This window comes from Orycteropus afer, unplaced genomic scaffold (assembly GCF_000298275.1).
Source record: "Orycteropus afer afer isolate SDZICR_OR568_19922 unplaced genomic scaffold, OryAfe1.0 scaffold00204, whole genome shotgun sequence".
Classification (NCBI taxonomy): domain Eukaryota; kingdom Metazoa; phylum Chordata; class Mammalia; order Tubulidentata; family Orycteropodidae; genus Orycteropus; species Orycteropus afer.
The window spans coordinates 6312012-6330080 of NW_006921791.1; the positions used below are offsets into that span (position 1 = coordinate 6312012).

At 39.5% G+C, this 18069-nt stretch overlaps 1 protein-coding gene across 1 annotated transcript in view; it reads left to right on the forward strand.

Annotated features, from left to right (window-relative positions):
• TRAPPC12 (trafficking protein particle complex subunit 12) overlaps positions 1-18069 on the forward strand; it is a 226615-nt gene that overhangs the window by 170923 nt on the left and 37623 nt on the right. Inside the window, exons 6-8 of the mRNA XM_007948126.1 lie at positions 5233-5305; positions 9087-9160; positions 15744-15842. Coding sequence (XP_007946317.1) covers positions 5233-5305; positions 9087-9160; positions 15744-15842 — 246 coding nt within the window. The remainder of the gene's footprint in view (positions 1-5232; positions 5306-9086; positions 9161-15743; positions 15843-18069) is intronic.

The following is an 18069-nucleotide window of genomic DNA, read 5'->3' on the forward strand; positions in this document are numbered from 1 at the left end:
AAAAAAAAAAAAATAGTCTTTTATAAATCATTGTACTGTTACTTTATAAATCCAAACAACTGCCTCTAGATATACAGCAATAAAAGATACTAATTATGAGCAATTCTTTCTATTCACTTTACTCAATGATTCACTTCTAAACCTGTCAGGGACCTATTAATAGCCTTAAATAATGCATTCTAAAAAAGAATCTGAAATTTTATTTAACATGTATATACTCATTTCTAGTATACTTCTTGAAACACAGCAAGAGGAATTTCAAGGTTTAAGATCAGGAAAGGACTGAATCAGGGTTGTATCCTTTAACCATACTTATTCAATCTGTATGCTAAGCAAATAACCCAAGAAGCTGGACTATATGAAGAAGAAAACAGCACAGGACTGAAGGAAGACTCGTTAAAAACCTGCAATACACAGATGACACAGTCTTGCTTGCTGAAAGTGAAGAAAATTTGATGCTCTTACTAATTAATGAAGATTAAAGACTGTAGTCTTTGTATGGATTACACTGCAACATGAAGAAAAGGAAAATCCTGACAACTGGACCGATAAGAAATATGATCAACAGAGAAAACATTGATGTTTTCAAGGGCTTCATGTTCCTTGGATCCACAACCAACACCCCTGGAAGCAGCAGTCAGGAAATCAAACGACTTACTGCATTGGGCAAATCTGCTGCACAAGACTTTGTTACTTGCACTTGTCACTTTGAGGATGAAGGTGCACCTGACCCAACCCATATATTTTCAGTCACCTCAAATGCATGTGAAAACTGGACAATGAGTAAGGAACACCTAAGAAAAATTGACGCCTTTGAATTATGATATTGACAAAGAATATTGAATATACCATGGACTGCCAAATGAACAAACAAACCTGTCTTGGAAGAAGTACAACCAGAATGCTTCTTAGAAGTGAGAATGGGGAGATTCTGTCTCACCTACTTTGGACATGTTATCAGGAGGGACCAGTCATGCTTGGTAAAGTAGAGGATTAGCAAAAAAGAGGAAGACACTCAGTAAGAGAATTGACACAGAGCCTGCAAAGATGAGCTCAAACAAAGGAATGATTTTGAAGATGGTGTGGGACTGGGCAGTGTTTTGTTCTGTTGTATCTGGGATCACTGTGAGGTGCAACCTGCTCAGTAGCACCTAACAACATGCTCATTTCTAGGTTAGGTGTTTTTTAGGAGTATGTTCTCTCTTTTGCCATTTCTAGCTGTTCCTAATAGTGATAAATCCCACCCCCTCCTGCAGACATTCAGTTGCTATTTTCTTGTACATTCTTCACCCCAGCTTTGGAGAGGACTCAATGTAGAGAAAGAACTGTCACTATCTCACATCTGTGTACCTTCCCCAGCTCGTCCAGATAACTTGCCAAGAAATAATAAATAACTCTCAAAAAAAGATGAAGTCATAGTGTTGGAACTGAAGGGAAAAAAAAGCTGCTGAACAAATGAAAACCTTCTCCCTCCTAATGTAGGCTGCTTTTGGTGCCTAAACTAAAGAAGGAGCTTCTATTTCTATCTGCATCCTGGCATTGTTGGGGTAGGAAACTATTTTTCTTTCTTCCCCAGAAATTTTTTTCTCTTGTGGCCACTCTGAACTGTCTCGCTCCTACTCCTGTCAGTTAATTCTTCCTATCCCAGATGTTTAACACCAGAAATTCTCTCTTCTCTTGCCTCTTCCTTCCTAAGTGTCATTCTCAAACTTCTTTACACCTATATTTCCTACTACTTCCTTATCAACCAGCAAATTAGGAAGTCCTGATCTACTCTTAATTCAGTTTAGCTGCTGCTGCTGTTATGTGCCGGCGAGTCGGACCCGGCTCATAGCAAGCCCTCCTTGGGTTTCCAAGGCGGCATCATTACAGAAGTAGATTGCCCAACCTTCCTTCCGAGGAGTGGCTGGTAGGTTTGAACCACCAGCCTTCTGGTTAGCAGTCAAGTGCCTTAGGCACTATGCTACCAGAGGAAATCTCTCAAAGTTGAAGTGCTGGAACATTTTCTGCAGAAAGGTAGTCTCCTCATGATTCAGCAGTGTTTAGTGGTTGTCTGAGATGTTAAGGCCTGCAGATCAAAATACACATCTTACCTTCAAGTTGTCTTAGGGATTCTGATCATCTCAGGCCTGGGTGAAAATGTTTTGTTTTGTTTTGTTGTTACATGCAGATGTCTTCCTTTTCATCAGAATACATGACCCTATTGAATCAGAATTCCGAGGGGCTGGGACCAGATCATTTCTAATTCTTACGAGCTCCACTAGTAGTTCTAAGGCTCAAAACCTTTCATAATCCCTGCTTTTCTTCTTCCATAATTCTTATCTCTTCTTTCCTTTCTTCCCCCTTTCCACTCATTACCCATTGCCATCGAGTGGATTCCGATTGATAGTGACCCTATAGAACAAAGTAGAACTACTCTACAGGGTTTCCAAGGCTGTAAATCTTTAAGGAAGAAGACTGCCACATCTTTCTCCCAAGGGACGTCTGATGAGTTTGAACTGCCAACAATTCAGTTAGCAGCCCTGCACATTAATCACTGCATCCAAGGGCTCCTTTCCCTTTTTCTAACCAGGAGGAATTTAATTTAATGATAACCCCAAGATTTTGTTTCCTGGTTAGTTTCTGTTATTATTTATGAAAAGACATATGAGCTGAAAAATGTTATTTGACCTGGTTTAGACCAAGTACATTCTCTTCAGAGTTACCATTTTGAACCCACATATGTATCCTCTTGAGTCATCAAGGTAACATAAGCTGGCTATTAAGGAGGGAGAGGGAGGAATCTTCACATCAGATTGTTCCCTGTCTTGTATTAAATTATGAATATTGCTAAAGAACTCTTGAGCAGATGAGGAAAGGTCCATTTTAATCCCTGTAATTGTATAAACTGGAGAGTTAAGCAGATGAGCAGCCAAAGGAGGTTTTTTTCATTGTGTTGCACACCTTGCCTCTTGGGGATGGGTAGTTGGGGAAATGATCTAATAAATGAAAAGACTTTTTTTTCCCAAAACCATATGGCTTAAAGTCCATAATCCCAGTACTATAATATAACCTTTTTTAGAGTGACATTATTTTTCTCCCTAGTAAATAAAAAAAAATTTTCCCTTATCCTACTCCTCAAAAAAAAAAGAAAATCTCTACAGTGACCGTAGCTCCTTTTCTTTCAAGGGAAACCAACAGATTCTTTTCTTTGACTGACAAAATAAGCAACTGAAAATTATTAACCAAACAGTAAAAAAACTATGTAATGTGACAGTTGCACAAAATGTATTTTGTGTATTAAAAGACGATACAGCATCCCATGGTGCCCTTGAGGTATAAGACTGATATTTTCATAAAAGTTAATAATCATTCTCATGCATAACATAATTTGTTTTTCCTTAAAAATAAAATGAAATGGTACAGACGTTGTGGAAAATACTGTGGCAGGTCTTCAAAAAACTAAAATAGAGCTACCAGATGACCCAGCAATTCCATTCTAGGCATGCTCAAAAGACTTGAAAGCAGAGACTCAGAGACTGGTACACTAACGTTCACTGCAACACTATTCACAATAGCCAAAAGGTAGAAAAAACCTAAATGCCCATCAATGAATGGATGGATAAACAAAATGTGATATATAGGTATAACGGAATACTACTCAGTCAATAGGAGCTGTTGGCACTAGACTGCTAGCCAGAAGGCTGGCGGTTCAAACCCACCAGCCACTCCTCAGAAGGTAAGTAGAGCAGTGATACTGCCTCGGAAACCCAAGGAGGGGTCATTATGAGTTGGGTCACACTTGATAGCACATAATAACAACAACTCAGTCAATAGGAGAGATGGAGGTCTTGACGTATGAATGGAGCTTGAAGACATTCTGCTGAGTGAAATAAGTCAGTCGTAAGAGGACAACTATTGTACGACCTTAGTTATATAAAAGATAAGAAAACGCAACGATATGGAGATGAAACTTTTTTGGTGCTTACCAGTGGCAAGAGGGAGAGGGAAATAGGGAGTTATTGCTTATGGAGTATTGAGTTTCAGTTTATGCTGATAGAAAAATGGCATTGATTAAGGGTAGGATTGTACAACTGATTATTATAAGTGCTGTCAATAAATTGTACATCTGTGAAAAATTGAATTGGCGTGTTGTGTGGTACATAAAAGGGTAGCTACTGAGGCTGCTTATTTACAACCAAGCATCTCATGAGATTTGGTTCTTTTGTTTAGAGGATTAGAGTAATGGTTTCACAGAACATCTCAGTTAATTAGCATAATAACATATTTAGTGCTTCTGTTCTACCTCCTAGTTAATTTCTTAGTGCCTGAGGTCTTAAGGAAGGTTGGGCAATCTACTTCCATAGTGATACCAACTCAGAAACCCAAAGAGGGGTCGCTATGAGTCAGATCTGACCCGACAGCAGTGAGTTTGGTTTTGGTTTGGTTGGAGGTCTTAAAAGCTTACAACCATCAGCCAACACACAACAATTGGTTCCTATGCACCTGGAGCAGCACAGGAAGAAGGAGCATGAAAAACAGGAAGAGAAAATGGAGTATGTGGCTAATTGCCTCCATGAACAACTGCCTCCTTTGCCATGAAACCAGAACTATTTGGTGCCTGACTGCCATTACTGAACATTTTAATTAAAGATTCTATAGAAGAATCCTGATCAAAAGAGGGAAATTGCAGAGCAGAATTTCAAATTGTCATGGACTTGAAGCCTTAGAGGCTGGATGAACCCCTGGAAAATTGCCCTGAGATCATCTTTAAACCTTAAACCAAAAAATACCCCTGAAGGAGCTCTGTCTTAGTGGCATAGTGCCTAAGGCATTTGAGGGCTAACCAGAAGCTGACAGTTCAAACCCACTAGCCACTCCATGGAAGGAAAACAGGACAATCTACTTCCGTAAAGATTTACTGTCTCAGAAACCCAAAGGGGGCTGCTATGAGTCAAAATTGACTTGATGGCAGTGATTTTGGTTTTGTTTTTTCTGAAGGTGTAGTGCCTAATTCATTTCATTGCTAACAAGAAGGTTGACAGTTCAAACCCACCAGCTATTCCACAAAAGGGAGACTGGGCAATATACTTCCCTAAAGATTTACTGCCTTAGAAACCCAAAGGAGGTTGCTATGAGTCGGAATTGATTTGATAGCAGTAAATTTGGTTTTGGTTTAGAGTATATTATGACAAAGTCAAGAAACAAATTCATTTTTAATGATTTTTTTGTTCTTATTTTAAATTACTACAGATTCTAACCAATTTGGAGCAAGGCTTAGCTGAAGATGGGAGCATGAGTAACATTACTCAAGAGAACAGACAAGGTAAGTGGGTAATACTCTTCTTAATTATTAAAAGTTATCAATACATCTAGTCCTCTCAAAAGTTTTTTTTTTTTTTTTTCTTTATTCAATAATTAATTCATTCAGTCAGTCAGTAATTCATTTCTTTTTCCAGTAAGCCAAGCCTGTGCTCATATGAAGCCCACCATCTGAAGGTGGGAGAAAACATTTAATCAAATAATTGGACAAATAGATGTAAAATTACATGCTAAGTACTATGAATAAAGCAGTATGGTTCTGAGAAAACACTGGAAAGGAACCTGCCTAGACTGTGAAATCTGAGAAGCCTTCCCTGTGGAAGTGATTCTGGACCTGAGATCTTTTAAAAGACAGGGAGTTTAACCTGGTGGGTTAAGGGTAGGGTAGAGTATACAGCCTTGTGGCAGGAAGGAGCATAGTGTTGAAAGCAGCTAGTGGGTCACTTGGAGAGTGTTACACAATGAGGCTGAGCAGAAATATAGGGGCCATTCCTGCAGGGCCTAGCAGACCATGCTAAGAATATTGGTCTTTATCCTAAAAGCAAGAGCTTCCAGCTGTTCACTATGGTTTTACCCCCTGCTGATAATTGGCATTTCCATCCCAAATATACTGAATCACAATCTCTGTTTTTACAAGACCCCCAGGATCTATAATACGGTATACATATCTTTGCATACATAAGCATCACCTGGGCATCTTGATAAAAGATCCCCAGGATCTTTTGTAGGCCCTAAACATAGTTTTGGGAGCTCTGGTAGCGTAGTGGCTAAGGCACTTGACTGCTAACCAGAAGGCTGGCGGTTCAAACCCACTAGCCACTCCTCGGAAGGAAGGTTGGGCAATCCTACTTCCGTAGTGATAATGCCTCGGAAACCCAAGGAGGGGTAGCTATGAGTCAGGGCTGACTCAACGGCACATAACAACAACAACAAACATAGTTTTAATGACAATGGTTCAGTGAGTGTGCCTTAAATTTACCTTACATCTCGTCACTACCAATAGTCAAATTCAAGATCAGAATCACCTAAAAATTATGTTTATTCTTGGCAGTGCTTAAAAAAAACACAAAAATAACTTAATTGCTGGAATTAAGAACTTAACTCGCTTTGCCTTTCAGCAATTAAAAATACATTAGCCGCTTATATTCCCCTTATAACATTATTTTTGTGAAAAGAAGAAATTCTGAACAATGTCTTTTTTTTAATTAATGTAAAATGTGGATTGTCTCGAATTGCAGATTTATTTTGATTATCTCTGCAGATTTCTTTTAGCTCTAATTCTTCCCCATTTCTCCTGGTAAATCTGTTTATCTGTATGACTCTTAGATTCACCAGAACTACCCTCTGCTATCTAATACCTATCTGTTTGCTGGACATGAAACAAGAGCCCCAATGGGAATAAAATGGCATGGGTGCAACGCTGGAGAGTATGTGGGACATCCAAGCATTAATAGTCACTTCTCTCCTTCAGACATTTTTAGTTTATTTGTAGTTAAATTACTGAAACACACACACACACACAGAGTTATTTGTGATTTCCCAAACAAAGGACATTTTTATTTGAAACATAAATGTAGGCCAATACTGTTCACCACAGCTAGCCAACATCTTTTCATCCATGCCATTGTTCCCATTCCCACTGCCATGGGTACATTTCAGGGTCATTCTATTCCTAGTTTACTGGAATAGCATTCCAACTGGCATTCCATCTCCAGGTTCTTTTCTTCAAGCTACCTCTTCATCTTTTGGCACATTAGTCTTCTCAAAGCACAGCTTCAGAAGAAACTTATTGCTTGCAATTGTAATACATTTCAACCAACAATTAGAGAGTCTCTGTGTGTCAGGTATACAGAGATAAGTACTACAAAGTTCCAGAACTTGGAATTTGTATGAAGTAGGAGAGAAAGCTGTAATTGGGTGATGGAGCAACCATAAAAAACCCAAACCCCAAACTCACTTCCGTAGAGTCGATTCCTCTCACGGGGACCCCTCTTCGGGTTTCCGAGGCTGTATCCCTACGGAAGTAGATTGCCCACCTTCCTTCTGAGGAGTGGCTGTTGGGTTTGAACCTCCAGGCTTCTGGTTAGCAGTCAAATGCCTTAAGCACTACACCAACAGAGCTCAGACATATGTATTGAGAGGCAGGGCTTCAGATGAGTTCATTGCAGTTTGAGCCCCTGCTGAGAATTTGCATTTCTACCCTAACATACTAAATTAGAATCTACATTTTAACATGATCCCCAGGTGATTCTTATGTATACACTCTTACTGGGTTCTTGTCACAATGTAAATTCTGATTCATTATATCTGAGATTGTTGTTGTTGTTGTTGTTATGTGCCATCGAGTTGGACCCTACTCATAGCGACCCCTCCTTGGGTTTCCGAGGCAGTATCACTATGGAAGTAGATTGCCCTAACTTCCTTCCAAGGAGTGGCTGGTGAGTTTGAACCGCCAGCCTTCAGGTTAGCAGTCTAGTGCCTTAGGCACTATGCCACCAGAGCTGTAAATTCTCAATAGGGGGTGGAACCAGAATGAACTAGTTTGAAGCCCTGGAACTAGATGACATCTGTGATAGGCTCAGTTCAGAGAATAAATTGCTACCTGTGGCAGCAGATGCATGGAGGAAGAAAGCATTCCTATAGAACCAACCACCAGTTGCTGTCAAGTCAATTCCAAATCATGGTGACCCCATGTAGAGGAGTTTTAAAATGTCCCTAGTAGTATGCATGTTTATAGCAAACGACTGCTATGCAGATAACATACAGAGAGTCTGTTTTGATTTTATATTATCATCATCATTCTACCTTACCTCTAGTAGTATTTTTATGCCCATTAATTTTAGAGGAGCTCTGGTAGCGTAGTGCCTAAGGTACTTGACTGCTAACCAGAAGGCTGTCAGTTCAAACCCACCAGCCACTCCTCAGAAGGAAGGTTGGGCAATCTCCTTCTGTAGTGATACCACCTCGGAAACCCAAGGAGGGGTCACTATGAGTCGGGTCCAACTCAACAGCACATAATAACAACAACAATTGATTATAGTGACTGATCATCATAAAAACCTGTAAAGTAGGTAGGATAGGAATTATTGTTTCTATTTAAAAGATTAAGAAACTGAGGCCTTGAGAGGTAGATAACTTACTGCAAGATCACCAGTAAATAAAGCAGAGCAAAGCCGCAGATGTTCTGACACCTTTTACAAGGGTTTTTTTGATGAAACACCTTCTCCAACAGCAACTCCTTCCACCGGTGGAGACAACGCAGCTGAACAGATTTGCTTCACCAAAGGCAGTGTGGTGCCTATCCCAGACAGCTCGCCTCACGTGGGTTCAGCCTTAAGATTCTCTCTCTAGCCACCCTGGACAGTCTTGCTTTCCTAGCCAATTAACTTTGTACCATTAAATTACATGACTCTAAGCAGATGGTCATCATCATTTACATTGGATTTGCTTATTTTCTTTGGGTCCTAAGTTTAGAAACGTGGCTCTTGATTGGGTTATTTCATCTTTTGTCTGAACTGAATGCTGAGCACTTCCCCTACTGTTTTTTATAGTTGCATCATTTATGCAGACATTCTATTCCTAGAACCAATTGCAGGCTAGTCCCTATGAGAGGCGCTATAATTTGTCACAGTACAGCTCAGCAGCACATTAAAAATTCTAAGCTAAACCCAGTGGTGTTAACAAGAGGGATCTTTTAAATCAGAATTCACAGGACCCAATAATTGATGGCTAGAAAGAACCTCTAATTTATTTGTGCACATTCACAAGCTGCTCTTATTTTGCAGCCTCTATTCAGCTGTGGAGGTCACGTCTGGGCCGGGTGATGTACTCTATGGCAAACTGTCTGCTAATGATGAAGGTACGTGGGTGGCAGTAACTGCAGAGCTACCATATATTCTGGAATAGGTTGTCAGTAAGAAAACTGCAAGGGAATTGCTTGTACATTCTGATAAGAAAAAGCTCCCCTAGTAAATATGAAGGTTTACCTAAGCAGAGAATTCAACCAAGTAGTGGTTTATTTAATAGATAGTTCAGTAAGACACCTGGGGCTAAATTCCTTTTAATGTATACTGAAATTTATCAGAATGCAGAATTTACATTTTCAGATTTAATTGTTCAAACATGGGTCAAAAATGATTTAATTAAAATCATTATTCATTCCCATTCTCTCTCTCCTAACTCATTTTTCTCTGAATCTATCCTAGAAAGGTATGTTTTTGTTCTTAGTAGAGAATTTTCTTTCTTCTTTTGATTTGCTTTTATGATTGATGCTTATGACATCTAAAGACAGGCCTCCCCACAAGACCTAGTTCTTAGGACTTCACCTCAGAGCTTTCAACCTCGCAGTGAAACAGCTTAAAAATAAAGGAGGCTGAGCTGAGCTTGTCAGTCATTTGGTTTTCACCAGTCTATTCTCTTTCTCTAAGCAGTCCCTCCCCAGCTTATGCAACCATGTTTTTTTGGCTTCTCTTTGTTTGAAAAAGCTGCAGCAGCCCACGCTTGTGCTTACCTCTGGCCCTAGGAATCAGGATGTCCTGATCCTAAGCGGGTGGCACAGCCTGCCAGCTGTGGGGACTGAAAGCTTAATGCTGCTGTAGGAATCAATTAGCAGCAAACGCCCCAGAGCAGCACTATTAACACCTTCTCAGCTATTATAAGACAGAGATCATAACTCCTCCCACACTCCCAGTTTTCAAGCTGCCCAAGGTCATTCTGAGTTTGATTTTCAGTACAGCAGAGCAGGCAATTTACCAAGTGAAGAAATTTGCTCAGAGGGTTCCATTTTTTAACCCTGACATGGCAGCTCTGGTCATTTTATAAATTGACCCCCTCCCTCAACAACCCTCTAAGATGATCATGTCCTTAGGCATGGCTGGGAAGGGAGTTAGGTATGGATATAAATTCATAGCCGTAAACAACTCATCCATTCAGACAAGAAAGAACAATTCAATAAGAAGATATGTTGCCTGCATCCAGGCTTTAGAACAGGCCAGCTATGGATGTGCACAGAATTCCCATCCTGGTGGTCTTTAATTTCTGTACATCCTTCTACACTTGTGTGATACTGAAAATATAGACAGGAATTTTTAGAAAATCATATTTTTTATAGCAAATGACCTTGCAGCAAGCTTTTCACATCTGTGAGCTTCAGACTCCTTTAAAATGAGGGACTAGAACTGATTATTTTTGAAATCCCTCCCAGCTCTTACATTTTGTGCAGCTTTTCCTCGAATCTTTCAGCACATTGAATAAACATTTTTTTTTTTAGTCTCCACATGTCTAAGACATTTCTGATAAGGTCAGTTGCCTCTACAGTGTTTTTATTCTTCACCTTATTCTTCTGCATCCCCTTCTGCCTCCTCTTCTTACTTCCCCATCACTCCTTTATTTCTTCAGTAAGTCTTGTTCATATCTAAGTAAAATTGAGTTAACAAGCCCTACACCCTTCAGCCATCCTCAAGGCACACTTTTCGGGCAGGTGGGGAGGTTGCTTCCTTAATAATTTAACCTTTGGTAGCATAGCTTCCCAAAACACCAGGATCCTTTCTCCTCTGCCTGTCCCAAAGCGGATCACTCTCCCCAAGCATCCAGATTATAGCCAACATTGAAATCTCCCACCCACCAATCTGAGTAATCTGGGGCAGTGTTTCACCCCTGAAGGCCATTTTAAGCTTCACCTGTGTTTCACCCAGCTTTCCATAACACTCTTTTGGAAAAATAAACAAATTATAAATTCACTGTGCTGTTATTTCATTACACCATGGAACTAAAACTCCTCAGAGAGTCAAGTTACCTATTCCATGGGTAGGTTTTTATTTGCAATTTTAAGATACAGATTTTAATAGAATAAAAATGTTTTTCTTTGTTGTACTCTAGTGTTAATAACACCTGGCACCAAATATACATCTTCTATTTGATTATTGGAACTCAAAAATAACCCATATTTTCTATTTCAAAAATACTTTTATAATGAATAAATTCAATTGGAAAGTTTAATCTTTCATTTTCATAGGTCGAAAAAGGAGTGAAAACAAATTGCAGTTAAGTCTGGCCCAAGCATATGCAGTTTGTTGCCATCTAGTGAGGGTACATAATATTTCAACATTGTGTTGTCTTAACATACGGAGGTATCATTCTAATTAAATTATTTATATGGGCTAACGATGAGTTATTTAATCAGCCATTTAATTATTTTGAATAACATTCCTATTACAGTGAAATAAACATGAATTTAACTTTTTAATGATGAGAAATCTATTTTGCCTCAGCCCAAATATCTGCATAATAAAAGGGCATAGTTGCATATATTACAAAACCTTGAAAACCTCAACTTAGATCTCACAGTTGAATTAAGGCACCTATACTGGCAAACCATACACGTGCACATCTACATCTTCAAGTATGCCTAAACCTGCTGTTTACCTCCAGAAGTCCACCTCTCTCAGGCTGTCACCTAGATTCTACCCTCAGTGCACATCTTCACCATTTTGCTTTCTCATGCGATTTGAAGGATAGTGCAACTGCATAAATCACCTTCCCTTTTGCTTGAATTACACTTTCTGGTTGCAAATGATTGTAAATCTAGTTTCACAGCCACTAAACAAGTATAGCCGCCGAAAGAAAAAGGGTGAAGATTGAACTAAAATAGGTTTGTCCCTTTAAGCAACTCATTCATATCCTTTTTCAAAGGCAAATCTGTATGATCTGGAGAGTAAATTAAGCTGTCTCTGAAGAGCTAGTTTTAGCCATTTTCCCTTAAAGTGGCCATATTTACTCCACCTCCAATAAATAAACTATTTTATTAAATAGTAATCAGCTTAAGGAAGCTCCCTAACACAATCATGCTCTGGTTTATTTGATGATAGGCCCCTTGAAACATGCCAAAATGAGTTCCACCTGGTTATGGCTGGGCTGCCTGGGTGGACTTCCTGTTCCAGCCTGGGGGACCCATCATCCATTACTCTACTGACCTCCCAAGCTGGTGCAGCATTCTCCGACATCTATGTTGGAAGAGGTTCATCCTCACCTTCTGGTTTCCTCTGTTGTTTCATCCCCTTGTCTAGAGTTCAGCTTTCTCGCATGGTTCCTAAGCATTGGATCCTGGGAGAGCAGCAAAATAGCTTTTTAAAATCAGGATAATTACTCTGTTTTTTAAAATCTGCCCTTTCCAATATCAAATTATCTTCAGAAACAGATTCCTGACCTTGAGAACTGAAACAAAAAGTTACTGAGGTAGTGGTGCTGGTGTCTAGGCTCTCATTTCACTTCCTAGAAGGGATTGTTGGGGGCATAGCATTCATTGACTGCTAAAAGCAGGCACTTCACCTTCCCTGTAGACCACAGTTCTGCTCCCTGACTCATATAGTGGGCATTCTTAGCTAAGAGTATAATGAGAATAACTGATGCATAAAGCAGAGAGTATCATATGCCCAGTGACAATAAAGAGTGAATCAATTTTTCAAAAAGTCAGAATTTGCCTTTGATTAACTATAAACCAAAAGTAAGGAGCATATATTAAATTTTAACAAATGATTGACATTGCAGTGGATGGTGGGGCAGCCAGACCCTCCTTCAGGGAAGTCTGGATAGTATGGCTGCTGCTGCTGATCTCTGTAGCTCTGGTCTGTTACCTGCTTACTTTAGAGCTGCCAGGGCAGAAGTTGCTCAGCTTGTAGCCAGTGGGATGCTGAGGGCTCCCCTATCATAAAAGCAATGCCTCCTCTCCACTAAACTTTTCTAAGTCAGAACTAGAATCTTGAGCAAAAGCTCTGAGACTCTAAAAGAATTCCATAGTCATCCTGAGCTTTCACTCTGAGTACTCCAAGGTCTTAGGTACTGGACCAAAAAAACAGTGGGAATGGCTGTCTTCTCTGGTGAGGCATCACAGTTGCACACAAACACACAAAGCTAGACATAGGACAACCTGCCACAGTCAGCACCAACAGACAGCAAGTAGTAGGAAAAGAAAACTAAGGTATGTGTGGTCTGGCTCCAAGGTGAGCAGCACACCTTGAATAAATTTAGTTTTAATGAGCTGCACTTGAAGGTACTAGACTGGAGAGAGTCTTTTAATTTTTTTTTCCCCCTGCCCAACTGGAATGTCACTTGTATCTTTATAACATCCCAATTAGAAAACTAGTAACTATAAGTTCCAGTTTGGATAAAATTGAAAATGTAGAAGAAAGTAGAAATAAAAATATCAACTGGGATTTTATAATAAATAAGTTAGGAGAAAAATACCATTGGTGGCCATATTTGTTGCTGACTATGTGCTGTAACTAAATACAAAACCAAAAACCAAACCAAACTCACTGCCTTCGAGTCGGATCCAACTCATAGTGACCCCTCGTGTTTCCAAGGCGGTATCACTATGGAAGTAGATTGCCCAACCCTCCTTCCGAGGAGTGGCTAGTAGACTTGAACCACCAGCCTTCTGGTTAGCAGTCAAATGCCTTGGGCACTATGCCAATAAATACAGTAATGTAATATTTAGCAGAGTATCTGATACATAGAACTTGCTCAATAAATATTATCATTATTGTTATTGAAGGCACACTGCATTGGGCTGGAAATGGGACTAACAGTTGTGACCCATGTGACACTGGCATGACACCATCTCTCTGAGATTTAATTTTCTTATACAATAAGTCCCACAACTTGTACTTACCCTTTAATGTTAAGTAAATTTGCCTTTACTTAGAAACAATTGAGACAACCCCTACCGACCCCTACTCCAACCAAATTTTTCATCACAATCACCTTCACTTTCTGCCCACACAGCTTTTAAATCATTGAAAGGCTTTGAACATTTTCTTGCATAAAAGTAAGGCTAAATAAAAACCAAATGCACCTGTTCTGACTTACCTACAAATTCGGCTTAAAGACCCATTTAGAAGCTGATCTTGTTCATAACCTGGGAACTGCCTGTACATTAAAAAGGTGAATGAAATCTGCATGTCTAACTTTTGGGCCAATGGTGCTTTCATTTGCTAAATATCAGCCAGGTGTGTGATATGAGTACTGTGGCTGAGTGCAGCAGAAAAATACTAAGATGATGCCAGCACAGTCCTTGCCCTTTAGGAGGTGACACAGAAACCAATCATTGCAGGACAGTGTGGAGGGTGCTACTGTATATGAGAATCAAATGAGAACTGTAGATGAAAGTGCTTTGCAAAGAATACAAAGGCCAACTACAGTAGCTAACAAATCTTTTTTTAAATATTCCTACATAAATATAAATGTTTCTAAATAGTAGGAATTTCTCATATATTGTAGGGAACAAATAACATTCAAGTATTTGGGAGCTCTGCTAGCATAGTGCCTAAGGCACTTGACTGCTAACCAGAAGGCTGGCTGTTCAAACCCACCAGCCCCTCTTCGGAAGGAAGGTTGGGCAATCTACTTCCGCAATGATACCACCTTGGAAACCCAAGGAGGGGTTGCTATGAGTTGGGTCTGACTCCACGGCACATAATAACAATAACAATATGTAAACATGACCTCAAATTGTATATGCACTCTCTCAGCTAAATAGTTTTGTGGAGGGTTTGTTTGATTGTTTATATTTAAGGATTTTATCTCAATTTCTACCATAGAAAATGTTTAAAGAGACACTGTTAATAAATTTGAAATGAGTTCTTGTAGTGTAGTGGACAAGAAATTTGGCTGCTAACCAGAAGGTCAGCAGTTCAAACCTACAAACTACAATCTACTTCTATAAAGATTTACAGCTTTGGAAAACTGATGGGGATCAATATGAGTCAGAATTGACTCAGTGTCAGTGGGTTTGATTTTTTGGTTTTTTAATAAATTTGGCGTGTATATTTGAGGACAAAATTCAGATATCCACTTAATAATTTTGTCCAGAAAGAAAACGAGCCACAGTGTAGCTGAAATACTAATTGCTACTTAGAAGATGGAAGCAGAAATCACAGATCTCAGTAAAGGACAAGAAGCTATTGAGCTAGTCCCTCAGTGAAAGGCCAACTTTCACCTACTGTAGTCACAAATGAGGAGCCCTGGTGGTGCAAAGGTTAAGCGCTCAGATGCTAACCAACAGGTTGGTAGTTGAAACCCACTGGTAGCTCCAAGGGAAAAAAGACCTGACAGTGTGCTTCCATAAAGGTTAGAACCTAGGAAACCCTGTGGGACAGTTTCACTCTGTTGCATTGAGTCACTGTGAGTCAGGCTCAATTCCACAGCACACAACAACAGTTACAAACAAAACTTAAGAGTCCTGGTTTGATATTGCTGTCAGGAAAAGCTTGCCACTTGCTTCATAGACCAATTGTCTTATACTGAGTTTTCTGCTTTTCTACTATCATATGTTAATGTATTCTCTCTTTAAGTCTATATATATTTGTACTCTTCTAAATGTGTAAAACTACAACAAAGTGATTTCTTTACTTTAAAAAAATACATTTTGGTTTTCCTTTCCATAGGATTATGTGCTTGCTGTGGATGCCTATCATTCAGTTATCAAATATTACCCAGAGCAGGAACCACAGCTGCTGAGCGGGATAGGACGAATTTTCCTTCAGGTACATACGTTACAGTAAATGAGTGATCTGATATGGATAATAGTTTAATAAGAGGTTAAACTTTACTCTTACGAATTCTCTACCTTGGTGACCTTTTACTTAGTTTTAATTTTGTAAATAAAAGAAATAGTACAGAAAGTATTTCAATCTACATTTCTGTGACCATTAGCAGGTGTAGTTCTTTTCTATAGTCCCAGTGTGATTATATAGAGTATTAAGTCCTGCTGGCTTTGACATCATGATTATAAAGCCAATTGCAAAATACAAATTTGCATAGATTTTCATATGAGACACAAGAAACTGATTACTTTAGAAACTTTCCTACTGCAGTTAGAAAATTACTGACAAAACTCTGAAGAATTTAAGGGCCAAAATCCATTCAATGGGGAACCCACAGTCTCCTTAACAAATGGTGCTGGCAAAACTGCATATCCATTTGCATAAAAATGAAACAAGATCTATATCTCACACCATACACAAAAACTAACTCCAGATGAATCAAAAGATTTTAATGTAAAACCTAAAAAGTATGAATTTCATCAAAGAAAAAATAGGGACAAACTTTGGGGCCCTAATATAAGGCATTAATACACTACCAGACATAAATGAAAATGTGCAAACAGCAGAAATTAACTAGAGGACTGTAGTTGTTGTTGTTATGTGCCGTCGAGTCAGCCCTGACTCATAGCGACCCCTCCTTGGGTTTCCGAGGCAGTATCACTACGGAAGTAGGATTGCCCAACCTTCCTTCCGAGGAGTGGCTGGTGGGTTTGAACCGCCAGCCTTCTGGTTAGTAGTCAAGTGCCTTAGCCACTATGCTACCAGAGCTCCCAACTAGAGGACTAGGACTTTCTAAAAATTAAATTTTTATCCTCATCAGAAGACTTCTTCAAAAGAGTAAAAAGAGAACCTACAGAATGGGAAAAAATATTTGGCAATGATATATCTGACAAAGGGACTTATCTCTAACATTTATACAAAACTCCAACACTTGAACATCAAAAAGACAAACAATCCAATTACCAAATGGGCAGAAGACATGAACAGACTCTTCACCAAAGAAGATATTCAGGCAGCCAACAAACACAAGAAGAAATATTTGAAATCATTTGCCATTAGAGAGGTACAAATCAGAACAACAATGAGATATCATTTCACTCAAGCACTTATAACAAAGTTCAACAAGGCAGAAGATAACAAATGCTGGTGAGAATGTGGAGAGATTGGGACTCTCATACACTGCTGGTGGGACTATAAAATGATACAACCACTGTGGAATATGGTATGGTGATTCCTTAAAAAGGTGGAAATAGAAATACTGTTTAATCCAGCAAACCTATTACTAGGTATATGGTTTGATTCTCTAGTACCTCTCTAACAGAAGATACCACAAATGGGTGGCTTTAACAATAGGGATTTATTCTGTCACCATTTCAAAGGTTAGAAGTCTGAGTTCAAAGTGCTGAGATCTAGGGGCTAGGTAGAAGCCCCTCGAACTTGGGCTTCAGCTTTGCCTCTTGCTCCTAGCCTACTGGAGCTAGAGGTATCTCTTCACTCAGGCAGCTGCTGGCCGCTGAGGCTAACAAGCCCAAGGTTGACAAATAAAATGTCACAGTCCTACTATTACCAAACAACACAGCTAATTCAAGTCCAGGGATAGTCCCAAGACCAGCAGGAAATATGGCAGGCTGCAAAAGGAAGACTCAGCTACATGCAGGGTCCAAGCATGCAGTCCATTCCCAAAGCTTCTCTTTATATACTGGAAGCAGACCACATCCCTAAAGCAGCTTACTTAGCTCCTTATGGCAATTTCCACCATGGAGCTGATTGCCAGTCTCATTATGGTGAATAACTACAGCCAGCTACCTAGCCACTCAAAACCAGCCCCAGCCAAGTTGATACATAATCTTAACTGCCACAGTGTATATCCTAGAGAAATAAGAGTCAGAACTTGAATAGATATATGCACACCCATGTAAATCGCAGCACTATTCACAATAACAAAGAGATGGATATAACCTAAGTGCCCATCAACAGAGGAATGGATAACCAAATTACAGTATATACACACAATGGAATACTATACAACACTAAAGAATAATGTAGGTGGAGTTCCAGCAAGATGGTGGACTAGGCAGAAGGATTGCACAGACCCTCTTCAACAAAGAAAAGGGAAACCAATTAACACAGACACAGAAGATAATCTTGGACCCCTGAGCCTTGAAGG